Source organism: Camponotus floridanus, unplaced genomic scaffold (genome assembly GCF_003227725.1).
Source record: "Camponotus floridanus strain SB8 unplaced genomic scaffold, Cflo_v7.5 scaffold1, whole genome shotgun sequence".
In the NCBI taxonomy this organism is placed as follows: Eukaryota; Metazoa; Arthropoda; class Insecta; order Hymenoptera; family Formicidae; genus Camponotus; species Camponotus floridanus.
Window position 1 is genome coordinate 2,730,217 of NW_020229214.1, and position 16,874 is coordinate 2,747,090.

The 16,874-nt window shown below is 36.6% G+C and overlaps 1 protein-coding gene across 9 annotated transcripts in view; it reads right to left on the minus strand.

Annotated features, from left to right (window-relative positions):
- The window catches only part of LOC105250434 (nucleolysin TIAR), a 403,479-nt gene that overhangs the window by 77,247 nt on the left and 309,358 nt on the right, over nucleotides 1–16,874 (minus strand). For all 9 annotated transcript variants that reach the window (XM_025407453.1, XM_011256527.3, XM_011256528.3 and 6 more), the window contains one exon: nucleotides 11,850–11,937. In XM_025407453.1, coding sequence (XP_025263238.1) covers nucleotides 11,850–11,937 — 88 coding nt within the window. The remainder of the gene's footprint in view (nucleotides 1–11,849; nucleotides 11,938–16,874) is intronic.

The window sequence follows — 16,874 nt, forward strand, 5'->3', positions numbered from 1 at the left end:
CAAAAAAATACTTTAATTTAATATTTATCTCATTCAACGTAAAGAAACTAATATAAGATATAAGATTATAATATAAGATTATAATATAAGAACTGTTAATTTAAAAATAAAAAATTAAACCATTGATATTAGAAGGAAAAAAAACAAATCTTTGACATAGAAATAGAGTGAAAATTTCGAAATCATATTCTCGAAACAGACTGATATCATCTCTTGTCCAAATGGAAAACGTCTAAGAAGAAAATATTTCATGTAATGTTTCTTCCATCATTAACAGTTATAAATTCATAACACAAATTTTAATTTAATATTGATTTTATTTTAACGTCCGTTAATGGGAAGATACAGCGAGTAAAAAATTCATCATGAATCGTTAACTCTTAAAGTTGCACAAATTTGATCGAATTTGTACCAAGAACCGAAAGGAAGAACTGCCCATTGGAGAATCCGGAGTAGGCCGGAGACAGAAAGGGAAGAGAGAAAAGATGAGAGAGAACGAATACGTATCGTGCCGTAGAGTGAGCTGAATATTTTATTTGGACGAGTGCTTGGGCTCAGCGTCGGCATATACCCATTCTTCCAAGAGTAGTTTTTTCTCTGCGACGTCTCTCTCGAGGCATACAGCAGGTTGACGTAGCAAACAACTCTGGATACTGACCCTAGTCTTTTCTCAAACTGCTGTATATTCTTCCGGACGAGCGTGCGCATATATACACTGAGTGTTTCTGATTAATTAAACCTTCTTTTAATTATTAATAAATGCTATATAAACAACTAAGGAAAACTTGTTTGAGCAAATGTATGAAATAAATTTTGAATATAAGAAAAAAACTAATTAATAAAAATCTGTTTAATTTTCTAAACTGAATAACATTATATTTTTATTTTTATGAAGAGAACATTAAGAGCCACTTTGCTCCATTTTAAAGCAATCAAATTTATGATACTTTTTCGCTATTATTCCCGAATTAATAAAATATATATTCTAATTTAATCGAAACATCTAATATTGTGTATTTTGTACTTATACATGTATATTAAAAGAAAAAAAGAAGACCACTGAGAGGCCTAAAGAATATAGGAGGCAACTAAGAAACGACCAAAGTGCCTAAGAAATCTACTCGCTAAAAAGCATATATTATAAGCGTGCACTTTTATGAGCTAATGAGCAAAGTGCTCCTCTATAGTGCTCTATAGTTTAGTTCTAGGGATTCACTCAATTTTTTATGTTTATGTCTTTTATTTATTATAATCTAGCTTAGAAGCTTATTTTCGATGCGCATTAGTTGTAGATAGTTTGTAGATTCAAAGCTAATATAAATCTATAAAAAGATCTATAAATAAAATGTTGATTAAGCTGTAATCACATTTAATATTTGCATGATATTCAATTATAAATATTATATATTTATATCAAAACAAATATTTTCGTTTAATTAGTTTTTTTAAGAAAATACTAAATTTTTTCCTTTATCTATTTTTAAAAAATATAATTAGACACATTATATGACACTTATATATTATTATAAATGTAATAAAAATATCTAATTTTTTTATTTATCGTGTTTTCTGAAATATACGTTATTTTTTCTAACACTAAAATTTGATTATTTCAAGAGATAAGCGTTAACTTGTCCGATCTTGAATGTCACGTGACTTGAGTGGCAAGTGAGTCGTAGGCGGAAGGCAATGAAACTGAGAGCTTCGGGACAAGACTTGTGCGTGACATTGATTTCGGCAGGTTCGATTCCTGGCAAACGAGATATTGAGCTTCAAAGCGAGACTCGTACGTGGGCTGTATTTGGATGTACTTCGAGTCTATCTTCCCTCTATCTGTGCGAGAGGATAGCGAGGGTATGGCAGGAGGATCCTTAGCAGGGTTTACAAAGAGAATGCACGATGCAACCTCTTACTAGATCTCTGTCTCTACTCTTCCTTTTCCCCGCTCCCGCCTCCCGCTTCGAAGATCTCCGTTTTGCTCTTCTCTTGCGCCACCCTCCACGCCCTTCTTCCGTCGCTCGATATTTCAGAGACTCTAAGCATAATTCTAACCCTGGTGGACTATACGCGCGCCGAGGGAATTCTTCTGTGGCGACGCAGAGTAGCGGCCTTATTGAAATTTCATACCCGTTGACCTACCTACCGAAACCCTCCACTTCGGATGTGCTTGGCTAGTTCACCCGAACATCCGACATACCGAATGCTTCCTTTCTGAGGGAACCAACCATTACGCGTCTCCGGCATCCCTCTTCTGCCCTACGCCATCTCCGTTGAGTTCTTCGGAAAATTGTTCGTGAAAAGAATGGCCCGGCTCGACATTCACTCGAAGGGCGTATGCAACGGTCTGACGCCGCGCAATGCTTACGCGAAGCAGTAAAGTATCTCAAAAGTTGCGAACGAAGTCGAGAAAGTGAAGGAAAGTTCACCGTGCCGAAAGAAGTTTGCGAAGTACGGAGGTACTGTACTTACCGTCTACGGAACGTTAAGGACGTTAAAGATCGTGATGGTGTTTTAAATTCATCAGGCGGAACAGGCGAGAAAATTGATTATATATTTACTAATTCTTTTTTTTTTTTACTCCAAGTTTTCTACAAGAAGGAAAAGAATTATAATCGCGCGCGTTTTCCGCATCAGGAATTATTTACGTATATAGCGTCCGCGCGAATTTAACGTCTCTTCGACGCATTACACGAGTCAGCGTGCAATTGACACTTTGAGACGGGAAGTAAAAGGAGGAGATGATCGCCAAAGGCTACTAGACTTCTGAAACCGTGCAAGGCGAGACAATTTCGAATGCCACGTCACGTAGGTACGTTAAAGGTGGTCATAACTATGTCACAGCTTCGTTGGACCGAATTCTCTTTGACTATTTGCCGAGGGGCGAAGCGTCGGTCGAGACGTAAGAGGAGGACGTGGAAGATGGCTGGGGCGAGGCTAAGTTTACGGGGTCAGTTTGTCGAGAAAGGCGGCCATATAAGGGGTTAGAGGCAGAGAGTACCGAAGCGGTCGCCTTCTAGAGAGACGAAGTTGGGAAATAAAGAGGAACAGGGGACGTCCGCGCGCCGATGCAGTCCGACGATGAGGCGAGAGGAGGACAGACGGGGGGTAAGATTTAAACTCCGACAACGTCTCAAGTCCGAGTGCGCTGCTCGTTCGGTGGATTCGGTCGCCAGCGACCGGCTACTATTACTACTATAACCGAGCACCAAGATCCGGGATGGAATCCCCCGGATGTCGGTGCCCGAGGCAGAGGACTCCAGTCTCCGGATTTTAAGTGCCTACCGCCGAACCAGCGAGGCGCATCATTCGGCGACTTCCCTGAATCATTTCACGGAATATCGCTCTCCACGACCCTTTCTACGACGTAGTCAGCCGCTCGTACTATCGTTGTGCATCAGAAGGGCAACCGTACGAGTAATACGGTAGAAACGAGCATATGTACTTGTTAGAGAGCACGGAATATCCGCGCCGGATTTATCGCGGATAAAACGAGATTGACGTGGGGGTTTTTCACGTGTCGCGATGAGATGAGAACAAGATCGCGTCGAGGAATGTATCGTAGGGGAATAATATCGTCTTATTTATCGTTGTTTATGTCTGCAACTGTGAAATCTTACAGATAGAAATAACTTTGATTCATATAACAAGATGATATAATATACATACATTTCGTTGGTAAAATTTGTAAAAATCAATGTCATACATATTAATATGAGAATGTGGCAGTATAATACTACAATTATAGAAAATTCAATAATATAATGCCGTTATATCCAAAATTATATATTTAGATAGTATAAATATAGTATAATATCTTTTTTTATCACAAGTTAAAATTCTGCAAGATATATTGAATTCATTTGACTGGAAAATTCATGCTTATCGTCGGTGGATTATAAATAATCATCTGTAAATTTTTTACTTTAACGCGATCTTGATCTATTATATTACATTTTTTATCCAGCATTCCGGGCTTTAGATTCGTTCCGTAAATCGTAGCAGGAAGTCACAAACTACTCAGAAAAGTAACGAAGGTTTCAAGAGGAAAGACTGAGAGAGGTCGGAAAAAGAGAGGCGGATTTCTGCTCCGAAAGGGAGTGATAATCTTGAGAAGTAATAAATCAAGTGACCGCACATTCGCAACACTCGCGAGTATACGGATCCGCGTGGATTTGCGCGAGCAAGAATTGCGCCGACGTAACATGCAAGCGATTGTGTGCGAAACGTCATAATCTCATTGTTGGATGCAAGGTTGGATGGCGATACGCGCGAATTGTATCTAGTGTCATTAGCACGAAAAATGTGACAGTGACAAAATTGTGAACCAGATATTGTCGTCGACGCCGTCGTCCGCCAGCGGGAAAGATTTTTGAAGATTGTAACATTTTCAGGAATTTCCGCTGAAGCGTAAGCGCTATGCGGGTTCGGAATTCCTCTGACATACCTACTCGACGTAATTCCTGGTATTCGCTTATGTCAGAGCCGTGCTACTTTTAGGATTGAATAAAATGTATCGACGAATAAATAGGAGTTTACGCAGTATGAGAAATATACGGTTGCTTTCAGATAGCCAATAAGGGGGTAAGTAAGTACGCAAGCAGCGAGAGGCTCGTAAGTAATAATTCTCTTCCACCCTCGAAATTCGATATCCGGTGGGGTAAGCTATTTCGTTGCTTTGATCCCCTTCGTCTTTCTTACGGATTGGGTGCTCTACAAGAGTCGGCATGTGCATCGGAAAATGAAATGGATGAGAGCATCTGGGTAATGGACATTAAAGAAAGAGGAAGCGAGGGAGAGAGACAGATTGCGCGAGTGACAATCGAATTATATTAGTCACACGGTAAAAAACGATGTTTGACCCCGGGCAAAAATTGAACGGTTTTATACCGTCCCTGGGAACTTTTTCATTTTTGTCGCATAAAATTTTCACACCTCTGTGGACGTGCTTCTGTACTATTCTCACGAAGTTTTAAAAAGCTTTTGGCTGACAAGCACGAATGTCGACCACGTGCGCGTTGATAATCCTGAAAAAATTACGGTAGAGTTAGAAGTTACTTTGCGGTAATGCAAGGAAGTCTAAGCGCGGCGGAGATGAGGAATACGCGTAAATGAGAGAGAAAGAACGCTCGAGAGAAAAAAAAAATAATGTCGGACGTATAGTGAAAGCTGAGTTATTATGTCCGGACATTACAATTGAACAGTCGTATCCTTTACCTATCTATCTACCCACTCCCATCGCCGGCGCTGCCTCGGCGGTACGAGAAAGTTGTCTGTACTTTTACGGATAAAGATCTCGAGCAAAAGTTACGGTCGTTTGCAAACTAATCGAGCCGTCGCTTTCCCTACAGGGTGTCGAAACTTTCGGAGGCTGTCAACTTTTCCAACCGCCCTTGCCGCTACCTCTCCCATTCTACTGTCTCCCACTTCTTTTTACGCTTACCCTCGACCAACGGCGACGATCTGCAAAGTAAAGCAATCATGCTTTTTTATCTTTTCGACGCTATTTCACACTCGTTTCTTCTTTATAGCCGGGTCGGAGGATAAATAGTACCAGGGCGAATTCTTAAGGAAAACTGCCGCGAAATATTTCGATCATTATCGGCGTGTTAACTCGTACTCGCGAAGCTTTCGTTGTAATTTATAAGCAAAGTTATTGCCGCGAATAAATAAAATTTCAGTCACAAGGTACAATCTGTAAAATAGTTCTTTTTTCGTCATTTACGATATTCTCTTTCTACAAGGAAGATTAAAGAGCCAAGTCACTTTAAACGTTACGTAAAGTGAAAAACAGGTGTTATCGCATGTGCATATGGTGTATAATCGATATCATTTATATCCTCGCAAAGGTTACCTTCCAACGTCAACTTTTATTAGCTTTCGTATTATGATTGGAGATGCACTTACGCGTAATAATGGAAATTGAAAAGAAGAGCATTCATATATTTTTGAAAAATATTATATTACTTTCAACATAGAATATAATCTTTTTTATATATGCTAAATCGTACGTAATATTTGTATAATCTTTCATTTTTAAAACTCGTAGAAGAATATTTTATCATTAATCTCAAGTTCTGATTTTTCCAAGCGCGTAAAAAAAATATATTCTCGGAAATATATGTACGATTTAAATTTAATTTTTCTCGACAATCACACATTAAATCTGTCATGTTATGGCACATTTTCACGGAATATAAATGATATGTAACATTTTAACAGATTGTTCAGAAAGACTAGGACAAAAGACCACGTAAACTCTCAACATTTAGACTGGTCATGCGTGTCGCTCACCTCGCTCAGCGAAATATTAATTTGAACGCATATTGTATACATGGTAGATCACGCGTGAAGAGTGCGATAAGCACTAAACGCATGCCCAGCCGAAACAAAATATGTCGATAGAAAAAAAAAAAACTGGCGCAGTCGATGTAATTCGTAAAAAAAAAAAAAAGAAAAACCTATGAGATCTGTATCTACAGAAACGATCAAAATAGATGGAATGCTTCCCTAATGAAGGAAGATCGATGATATAACTAGTTCATTACTGGAGGTGTCAGGGATGATTATCCGTTGACGCAATCAAATCGCGGGAATTTGGTCTACGATATACTTAACTGACATAATTCCAGGGTGCCGATTCCACGTAGCGTTAACGAACAACGGACAAGTATAAGCTGATCAGGGTCGATCAGTCAGCCGATCAGTCGAAACTCGCTCGTCGTGAGATTGATAACGAGGGTCGTTAAAATTCTGTTCGTTGCATCGCGAGAAACGGCCGCGGCCGAATTTCAATGTGTTCGCACGTATATATATATATATATATTCGTCCTCCTCTACGTCCTCCTACGCGAACGTTGCACACGTGTATGACATATACACACACATTGGCGTACGATGTATGTATGTAGTTGCACGCACACGTGGCTGACGCAGCAGCAGCAGTAGCATTCGTGTGAGAACGTCTGGCGCAGGTTTCAGCATGGAAACGACTCTCCGGGGGACGGCTATATTAAAATTCCTTAAAACTTTTTAATCTTTCCGCCGTAGTTAAATATTAATAACGAAATCTCGGATACGGCAATGTGCGCGGCGCTGCTCGGGGACACGTCGAGCCACTACTCGTTATACTTTTGCCAAGATTCCGCCCCCAACGTCGCGCCAGGTTTCCTTCAAGTCCTAGATCTATGGATTAAAACTGAATAGTGGCGGAGTGTCGGCGGACGTGCAAAATGGCAGGAGCCCGATTATAACGATGCCTTCGTGTATCATAAGTTAAGCTGTGCGCGTTGGACTCTGGAAACGTGTTAGCCACGTTTGTATGCGCGGGCGTGCGCACACGTTTAATAGCACACGCCTGTGCCCCGGCGTGAATGTGTATATTAGACGGTACGTGTATCGTCGAAGGGCAGTTAAGTTGGGGCGAGACGACCGTGCAGCTTACTTAACCACCATTTAAACCTGAAAGCGAGCTTTGGTTCTCCGCCGAGATCAAGCTGTGACACTAACGGCCTAACGCTGTACTGAAATGCCCAAAACACGTTAACTATAAGCAGCACTCCCGAGAGCAACATGCACGAATTGCTTTCTTAGGTATAATCAACCCTACATATGCTATCGTATTATATTTTTACGATATTAATATTTCTGATTTTTTACACATGGCACTAAAATGAAATGTTTAATTATCGGTATTGCATTGCAGAATTTTTAAGCCAGTTATAAATCAGATGTAGATCTATAAGAATAATATAATATAAAGAATAAATCTATAAGAATTTAATTAATGTTAATTTCATATTTATTCTATCTTACGCGCAAACTTTCTATATAGAATATTTTTTCTACAGCTCTTTTTTATTTTGTTCATATCTCTTATTTTCTGTTGTATTTTCTAAAGTCTATTGATGATGAAAAAACTTATATTGTATAATAATAATTAAATAAAATAATAATTAATCGTGAAATAATTATTTTTTATAAAGCTGTAATAGAGCGCAATTGGGCTTGTATTATTCGAAGCTACTTTGTCTTTGATCCTGGTGGCTACTTCGAATCTCCAAGAGTAATCAAGGTGCAATGCGCTTGTATGCAAATGTAGACATAGGTTGAAGCAAATTGTAGTACTCATGTGAATGGACCATTCCAGAAATCCCTTTCCTATTATAGTCATTGTAGTAGTACATTGTATAGCAGCTTTCTCTAAGTTTCGATAAATACTCTTAGTTCTTTTATAAAGAATAATGATTATTCTTTAACGCTTTGTGTGAAGATAATGTAAAAGAAACATTAAACAATTAAATAAATTTAGAATTTAAAATCATCATTCTTCTCTTATCTAGAATATATTTTCTTCAAAGCGTATTTATTTCGTTATACTATCAGTAATTATGACATCAATTAAAGCTTCGATTTAGATTTCAATGTTGCGTCGTTTACAAATTATGACCGGTAATTAATTTACATGGTTAAAATTTCAAGTTACATTGTTAAAATTTCTAGTCAATAGCGGGCGAATCAGCAATTTGTAATTAAATTCCTTTGTTAAATATAATTATGCTTTCTATAATATTTAATACGAGAGTGAGTGCGTGCATTTATTTCATATATCTCAACGTTTTTGCAAAATGGTATTCTGATTTAAGTTTTTAAGTTTAAGAGAGAGTTGTCGCTTTTATCTTATTTTTCTAATGCAATTTTTGGTGTTCCAACATATTTTGACTGAAAATATTTTTGATTTTGAAAGTTTACTAACAAGATATAATTTTTTCGAGGATGCATAATCATATGTTTAAATAAATTTCTGAGAGATATAAAAGTCACATATTTTCATTAATTCTTTTTTACAAAATACAGTCAAGAAACAAATGTAATATTTTTGAAAAAAAAAAATAATTTTCTCAACTCATCAAAATATAAAGAAGGTGTTTCCCATCAGGTGTTTCCCCGGTATTTTATAGTGACAGATCACATGCATATATAAAACATATACGTCATATACATACATATATACACGCATATATATATGTATATACATATGTGTATATATATATATATATATATATATATATATATATATATGAAACTAGAATTTATGGTACAATATTCATAAAGGCTTGCCCGAAAAGCAGAAGCGCTAAACCGCGTTTCACGCTTGGCAAGCGATATTCGCCAGCATGGCGTTATTCATATTTGAGGGAAATACGCTGACCGGCATGTATAAGAATAGTGAAATTGCTTAGCACGGAATATCGACATAAATTCGTAATAACTCGCTTTTCTGCGTTAAGCTGCGTTTATCACTATAGAAAGTCAAACGACGCTATTTCAAAGGCAAATTTAGATAGACTTGCCTCTTTGTTATTCGCGTAATGTATTTACCCGTTATACAACGATTCCTTGCGGTGCAGTATCAGCCTCGATCGAATGGATCGCGCTAAAGATATAATTAATCACGAATGTTTATCGCATAAGGAACGAGGCATGGCAGGCCTTTCCGGGATAAACCAGCTGAGGCGAGGAAGAGCTTGGGATCGTAGAAAGGAGCGTTGGACGGAGCATAGAAGAGGCGTGAGGAGCATTGGTGGTAGTGGAGAGGAAGAAGAAGGGGCCGGGAAAAACAAAATAAAAGAGGAAAACCGCTGGCAATTTTTCACTAGCTTTTTAAAGCGCGGCTTAGGTACTCGTGAAGCGAGTTTGAATCGATTTTTCCAGTGGGAGGGGTAGAGGGGCCCATTTTTCTGCCGTCTTCTTGTACCAAGCGGCGCAAACTGTACCTACCTTTCCAGCTGTTTCGCCACCGAACACGGTTGTCGTTCGAAGGCCGAGTTTAGATTGGAATCTGAAATTTCGATACCTTACTCGACGATTCCCTTTTTTCCCTCTACCGAGCAAATGCTCGCAAAGTTTCGTCGGCGCAAAGATGGTGCATCTGCATGAGCCAAGAATAAATCAGGCTGCGAAATCCGAATGGAGATTTCTTGCCGCAAGAGAAACGGATACGAAGATCTATGCTTTGGAAGGAACGATTTTACCTCTACGATTTTTACGGATTGAGATTCTTAATCCGCGCGAGATATAGAGAGATGATAAAGCGCGGGATGATAAATTGTTGTTAACGTAAATGCCCGTCCAGAGAAATATTGGTGTGAAATAAATGTCTCGGTGAAGTACAAGTAACGCCATATAGTTGCGAGTGCATTTATTTCGTTCACTTTGTGGTTTTATCGTGGCGCGAAATCGCGATACTGTCCCTGACTTTCGTCACGTAAAATCACAGGGCGTAGCATACTGTTTGCAGATACAATCGATGTAGAGCACGGGCTTACTGACACTTCGCATGCTCGCAAAATGTAAGCTCAATATGTTCCTTTTGTTTTGCTCACGTAATTTCCTTGCGAAATCGAAGTTCTGCCACTTATTATACCTATTCTTAGACCATCACGAATCCTTGGCATATGTGGCATTATATAATTTGCCTTTAGAAATAAAAGTAATTCTCTTCATTCGAAAATTTTAGAGCATTATCACATTAGAGTACGAACTAGACAACGTCAACAAGTATTATATTTTCCATTATATCCACTATTATGTCTCTACTTATATATAAATAAAATAAAAAATAATATTTCTTTTTAAATTTACATGTACTAGAAATTTAAAAAAAAGTTTATAACAGTTTATCCATAGTTTTATGTCCATTTATTACAATTTAGAATATTTTATGAAAAAGAAAAGATAAAAAAGAGAAAAAAGGAAAAATATATATTTTATCCATTAGAAATCAATAATCAATTAAATTCACAGGGAACTAATTTCATTTGTTAAGAGCTGGCTGTTTCTATTGCGTAAAATCGCTTCTCTGTTATATAAATGCAAGCATCTTAGTATTGCTAGCTTATTGATACAATCGATCAAGACTGCGGAGATTGACGCGACTTCACTTCTAGTTCGCAGCGACACCCGACTTCGAAGGGTATCGGTGCTTGCGATATTATCGTCATGCATCTATCGACCGGTGAGTTTAACGGAGCGCAAGGTCGCAGGACTCGTGGTAGCTGCCGCGCGATCGCAGAGATATGCGTTATTATTGTTCGCGTCGGTGCATCATGAAACGTCGGACGATGATGGAAACTCGTAAAACAGCTCAGTTAGGACGAGAGGGCGAGATCGTTAAAAGTGTAATAAACTTACGAAGCCGGTTGATAAAATGAAATATTCCGGATCTCCTTCTATTGCAATTTCTAGAGATTTGATTATGTCTATTTATCGTCAGCACTGACGTTTCCCAATGCAGTGAAGCTGTGATTTAGTATTGCTTTCTTATAAAATTGCATTTCCAGAAGATTGCAAATATCGTTTGCAATCTTTTGGAACAGCACGTTTATAACAGCACGTGTGAGTCATATATATATATATATATATATATATATATATATATATATATATATATATATGTTAGAATAATAAGTCATTTTTAATTGACATCTCCATAGTGATTATAGATATTTCTATATGATTTTAAAAAATAAATTTTTTTTATTTAAATGAAGTATTTCATATATTGTTCAAGTAGAACGCTTTTCTTTATTCTACAAGCTAGCTAAATCTTCTTTTTAAATGTGTTTTTTTTAATTAGCTACAATGTATTCTACGATATTTTATTAAGAAAGTGATTGTATATTCATTAGTTAGTTTCGAATTCAGAAGAAAAGAATGATGTTAAAAAATCTTTGTAGATCAGTAACTAGATTATTTTGCGTCTTTGGTGACATTATGTCGTTATATTATCGCTCATATAACTCTAGTAGAACGATAAGTCGTCTTTAATGAGCAAGATTAAGAGGACTTACGAAATCTCCCCGAAGGCTGAAAATGCTTCCCTCAAGGTATGTGTCTCGATCTCCGGGCTGAGATCTCCAACAAATATGTGATAGTGTTCTGAAACAAAAATGATATAAGATGATTAGATATATTCTGGAAAAATAGGTAATGCGGTAAATTTTTGACAAAGAAAATTTGGAGAATAATAATGGCTATTTGCAAATGTTATTATTTTAGTAATAAATATATCATAAGCCTGAGTGGAAACGAAAAATGTAAAATATTTATATTTTATCCTTATTTCAAACATGTATAACATGTACATTAAATTCCGTCAATAATCTAACAGTTATAGATAAAAATTCAATAATTTAATAAAAGAAGTGTTTATATTTCCTTATAATTTTCCTTTGACACTCATTTTTTTTTTTAATTATTCATCTGTTTTCACATTCTATGTCACAAAACGAAATAAAAATATTCGGAAAATCGGTTTTTAATACAACTGATTTGTGTAATATTATATTGTACAACATTCGTATTTATATATTTGTAATATACCGTACAAATAACACGCCTAGCTGTTCTGAGAATATCTCTTCATTAAATTATTGATGGATACTTCTTCGCTAACAGCGTCATGATTCGGTCTAAAATATCTGGCATAAATACAAAGAAAATAAAACATCGCGGGAAATTACGCGCGAGAACGCTACTCTGGCAATCGAAGATCTTCCATAATATACAAGATGCGACCTCTAAGATAGACACTTCAAAATAACTCGATGGAGAATAGGAGTTGTTGAAGACACGATAGTAATTTAATCATTTCCTACATGAATTCACAGACTTTAGTGATAAATAATTATTAATCGCAGCTGTTTTTGGGCAATGCTGCAGATTGTGCAGCACGTGTGAAATGAATAATAATTAATAAGTAATTATTAATTATATGATCATTTTGAACGATCGATCTCATTGCCGTTCACGGAACGTGAATCTTTGGAAATGACGATTAATTGTAAATTGTTACAAGAGTTTGATTTGCAAAACTGTGTATAATAATGTGCAATAGTATCATTATTCACTGCAGAAAGCAAATGAGAATTTGTGATGATGTCTGATTACAAAATAATATTATGTTAAATAACGTTACGCAAACATTTATCATTTTAGAAGTGCCGCATCGAATTTTCAAACCGACACATTGTATAACATAACGTACGCTAATGTTATTCCACAAGATTGAATTATAAGTGCTCTAATACATTTGTACTAAACGCGTTTGTATTTCTCGCTGATCGAAATGCAATTGAAAACACGATTGCTTTGGGAGTTATGGATACCTGTAATATGAAGTTACGGTATTCTCGAGAGGCAATAAATGATACTCGTTTATTTTATTTCTAATTATATGCCATATTGCGCGCCTCTCGAGATATGGTCTGTTTAGTACAAATGCATCAACATGTCGATTATTTTACCGATTTTTTTTAATTACATATGCTTTTTACTTTCGCAGAAACTTAAAATTTCACGATCAGAGCCAGAGTCGGATGGGCGCAACGAAATGGTGTGCGAAGTAAGCTTTTGGGGGGATAAATTATCGATTCGCATACGGTCGTGCAGTCGAGTGCAAGTCGCGACGTTGCGGTACAGCCTCGCATCGGCTCGATAAAATATACTTCTCTTTTCTGATCTCTCGTTTCGCCTCTCTCCTATCTACACCCTTTCTTTGGTTCAATACGGTTTCATCCACTGATTCCCAGGAATAGATCAAGACGAGTAGTCGAAAATCGAGTTACCGCCGGAAGATCTCTAGCAAGGGCATCAGTTACTCTGAACGCGTAGTATGCCGCCGATGGAAAGTATAGAAGGGTAAAATAGAAGTGGACCGTCAGAGACGAAGGGTGGTCTGATTACAATCGGTTTGATGGCCTATCCTTGCCGGTCGGAGGGAGGTTCCGGTGGGCACACACAGTGGCCCATTCTCGTGAATTAGTCTGATCCTCATCATCTTCTTCCCTCTAGACCAGCGCAGTCGACACTATCGCATCGCGCCAGGATCTTGGGGCTATTAAGATATCAACAGGAAATTGACGAAAGTTGATTTTGTCCGTGAACTCTCTCTCATCGAGATCCTCAAGATTTCAACAATACAATCAGCAATATCTTTACTTAGGCCATTCGATATTTTTTGAAATTTAATATCAAGTTTTAAGTAAATCTGATAATTTATCTTTAATTTTACGTATATACATTGCGTTTGTTTTTCTTTCCAAATACTATATATTAATGGAAGTCACGTGTTGTACAAACTATTCTGTTGAAGATATTTGTTTTTTAATGTTTTTTTTAAATGATATAATTTGTAAACGCAATTTTCTAAATTTAAATAATAAAAATTTTCTTATATTTCTTTTATTAAATTTTGTATTTAATTTTAATGAATATTTCGATATATTTGAACGTCTCCTTTATGTTTCTAATTATAAAAAGGGTTTTTTTTTACTTTTGAAATAAATATTGTTGAGGCAGAGCAGTTCTATGAAATGCTTTACTTGACACAGTTCCTTTCATCTACGCTGCAGGTTTCTTTAGTTGATTAAATTATCCATGCATTTTTCTTGTCTGCTGAATTTTTCAGCAAGCATTGCATTCATACAGCTCAAAATGACTAAAAAGACTGAAACCTTTTCTGTGAATCAAAGAAGACCAAATACCCATAATTTCACCGAAAAGGATCTTGCACTTAAGTGATTTTGGAACCGGTTTGCTTCCAACGAAATTTCACGAAATCTATCGAATTCGATATCATCCGGCAGTAAATAGTTGGCAAGATCTGATTTCGTAGGGAGAAGGTTTATTGAAATATGGCCCGGGTGAGTGCAGAAAAGGCGTAGCACGAAGAAGATGTCAGTATTAAAGGATTTTTGATGATGACGTCACGTGTCATGACCGGCTGGTGGTTAAACGTGGCACACCATTTTCAATAAAGTGGGATTAATGGAATGTCATTTATTATTGCAACTTTATCCATCTTTTTCACTTTTACAAATCTACTATAACTGACAAAATAATGTTTCCATTCTAATGTAGAATTGAACATTTTCATCAATGTTAGTGACAACGATAATTGCAACGGATGTAAACATCATTATTATTACTGTCATCATCATGGTCGTGGCACTACGTTAAAATTTCAATGTGTTATGAAATAAGGCTACTAAAATCGTGATATGTGTCATGTATGTACGTATTGCATGTTTACGTCATGTGTATGCAGATTGTACGCGAGAAAATATACGTCGAGTTAATAATAAGGGAAGGCCGTTTAATTTTGCATGCAGCATGTTGTTCGATTTTTTTGACGAAATGAATTTTCTATTTAACACTAAGGGAAAAAATTTTCGTATATTTTGAGTGGATAAAATGATTTTTCGAAAGTTAGTCACTTGAGATTTGAGAATTTTCGGGCGAATCTAACGATATATATTACATGTGAAACACATTTATTTACATTTGAATATTTGAAGAAAAATAATATCAAATGAGTATAATACGATTTGCATTAATATGAATTTAATAAAATTACAGACACATGGCTATCGCGCGTGAAAACTTGTTAATACAATGACTTGTACAAATTTATCCAATTGATTTTAATGAAATTTAAATTAATTATTTTTTAATCAAACAGAAAGTTGAATTTGCTGTAATTAAATTTTTTTCAACTGTTACATATAAAACTTTTACTCCAAATTCTCAGATGCTGTGAATGAAATTTGGAATACAATTATATACGTACTACTATCTCTCTTCTACGATATATAATCCGTGATTATACTGCCGTACTTTATCTCGAAATAATATACAAATTCTATTATTGAATATATGATTATAAATCCATAGTATATAAAGAAAAAATAATTACATTCTGTAAAATATAATCCGTTATACGCGATGTTTGATTTAAATTTATTCAAGAGGTTGTTCTCCGTGTCTTGCGTGACGATTTCACGCGAGTTGACGACATGAATAGATCCCCTCGACAGTTTCGAAGGTAAAAGATGGAGAGAAAATAGGAAAGAAACGAATCCGAGTGCCGTGGCACGGTAGCGAGATCCATTGAAGCAGCACAATGCGGGGGTGGACATACAAAAGTCCGGGCCACGCCGTACATCAGGAATCGAGCGTGGATGGCCCGTAGATCAAGGGTTTCCTTAATTTCGCGGGACAACGGTGAAATGTTGATTTATTGTACCTCGAAACGGGCCGAGCTTGCACGCACTCCTGTGCAGAGAAAATATGCCCTGCGGCCAGGGATGGCGCCTGTGCCGCCAATGGAAACCTCTATTAATTCTCCGTGCGGCGAAAACCTAGCGGAGTGAACACAATCGAATTTCAGTTTGGATGACCGCTCCTAGAACTAGTAGTATATTCACGCGGACGTGGATTGCTCATAAGATTTGGGCTCGGATTTACACTAGAAAATACGAGCCAGCTGATGCGAAGATTCGTTGATTATTCTGTGCTTGATTTCATCGTTTTTATTTGATCAGAGCTAAATGGAGATGTTATCTCGTGTTTTTTTTTTTTGACATACATTGTTTTCAAAATTGCATTTCCAAAGTCTGCTAATGTTCATCAAAATTCGAGTAGACTCGCGCATTCGAGCTGAATAATGTTGTTAGTCGCTAACAGCTGAGCAATACTAGATGTGTAATACGATTTAACATTTTAGAGCTGATGAAATGGTATCGGTATGTAATTCTACCAGTCTATTTACAGGTCGCGCCATGTCGCGATTATAATATTAACGGAGCGTTGATACGACGAAGAAATTGTCAGATGAGAATTCCAATTTTCAATACTATCATGTCGTATTACCGATATCTTATAACTGAATGCAATAAAATATATTTGTAATAAAATTGCGAATTATTTGCAAATGATAATAACAAATCTAACGCTTAAACTGATATTTATATGTTGTACATTTTCATTAAGTTAATAATCACAGTGTACAAGTTTAATACGCTCATTAGAAATAT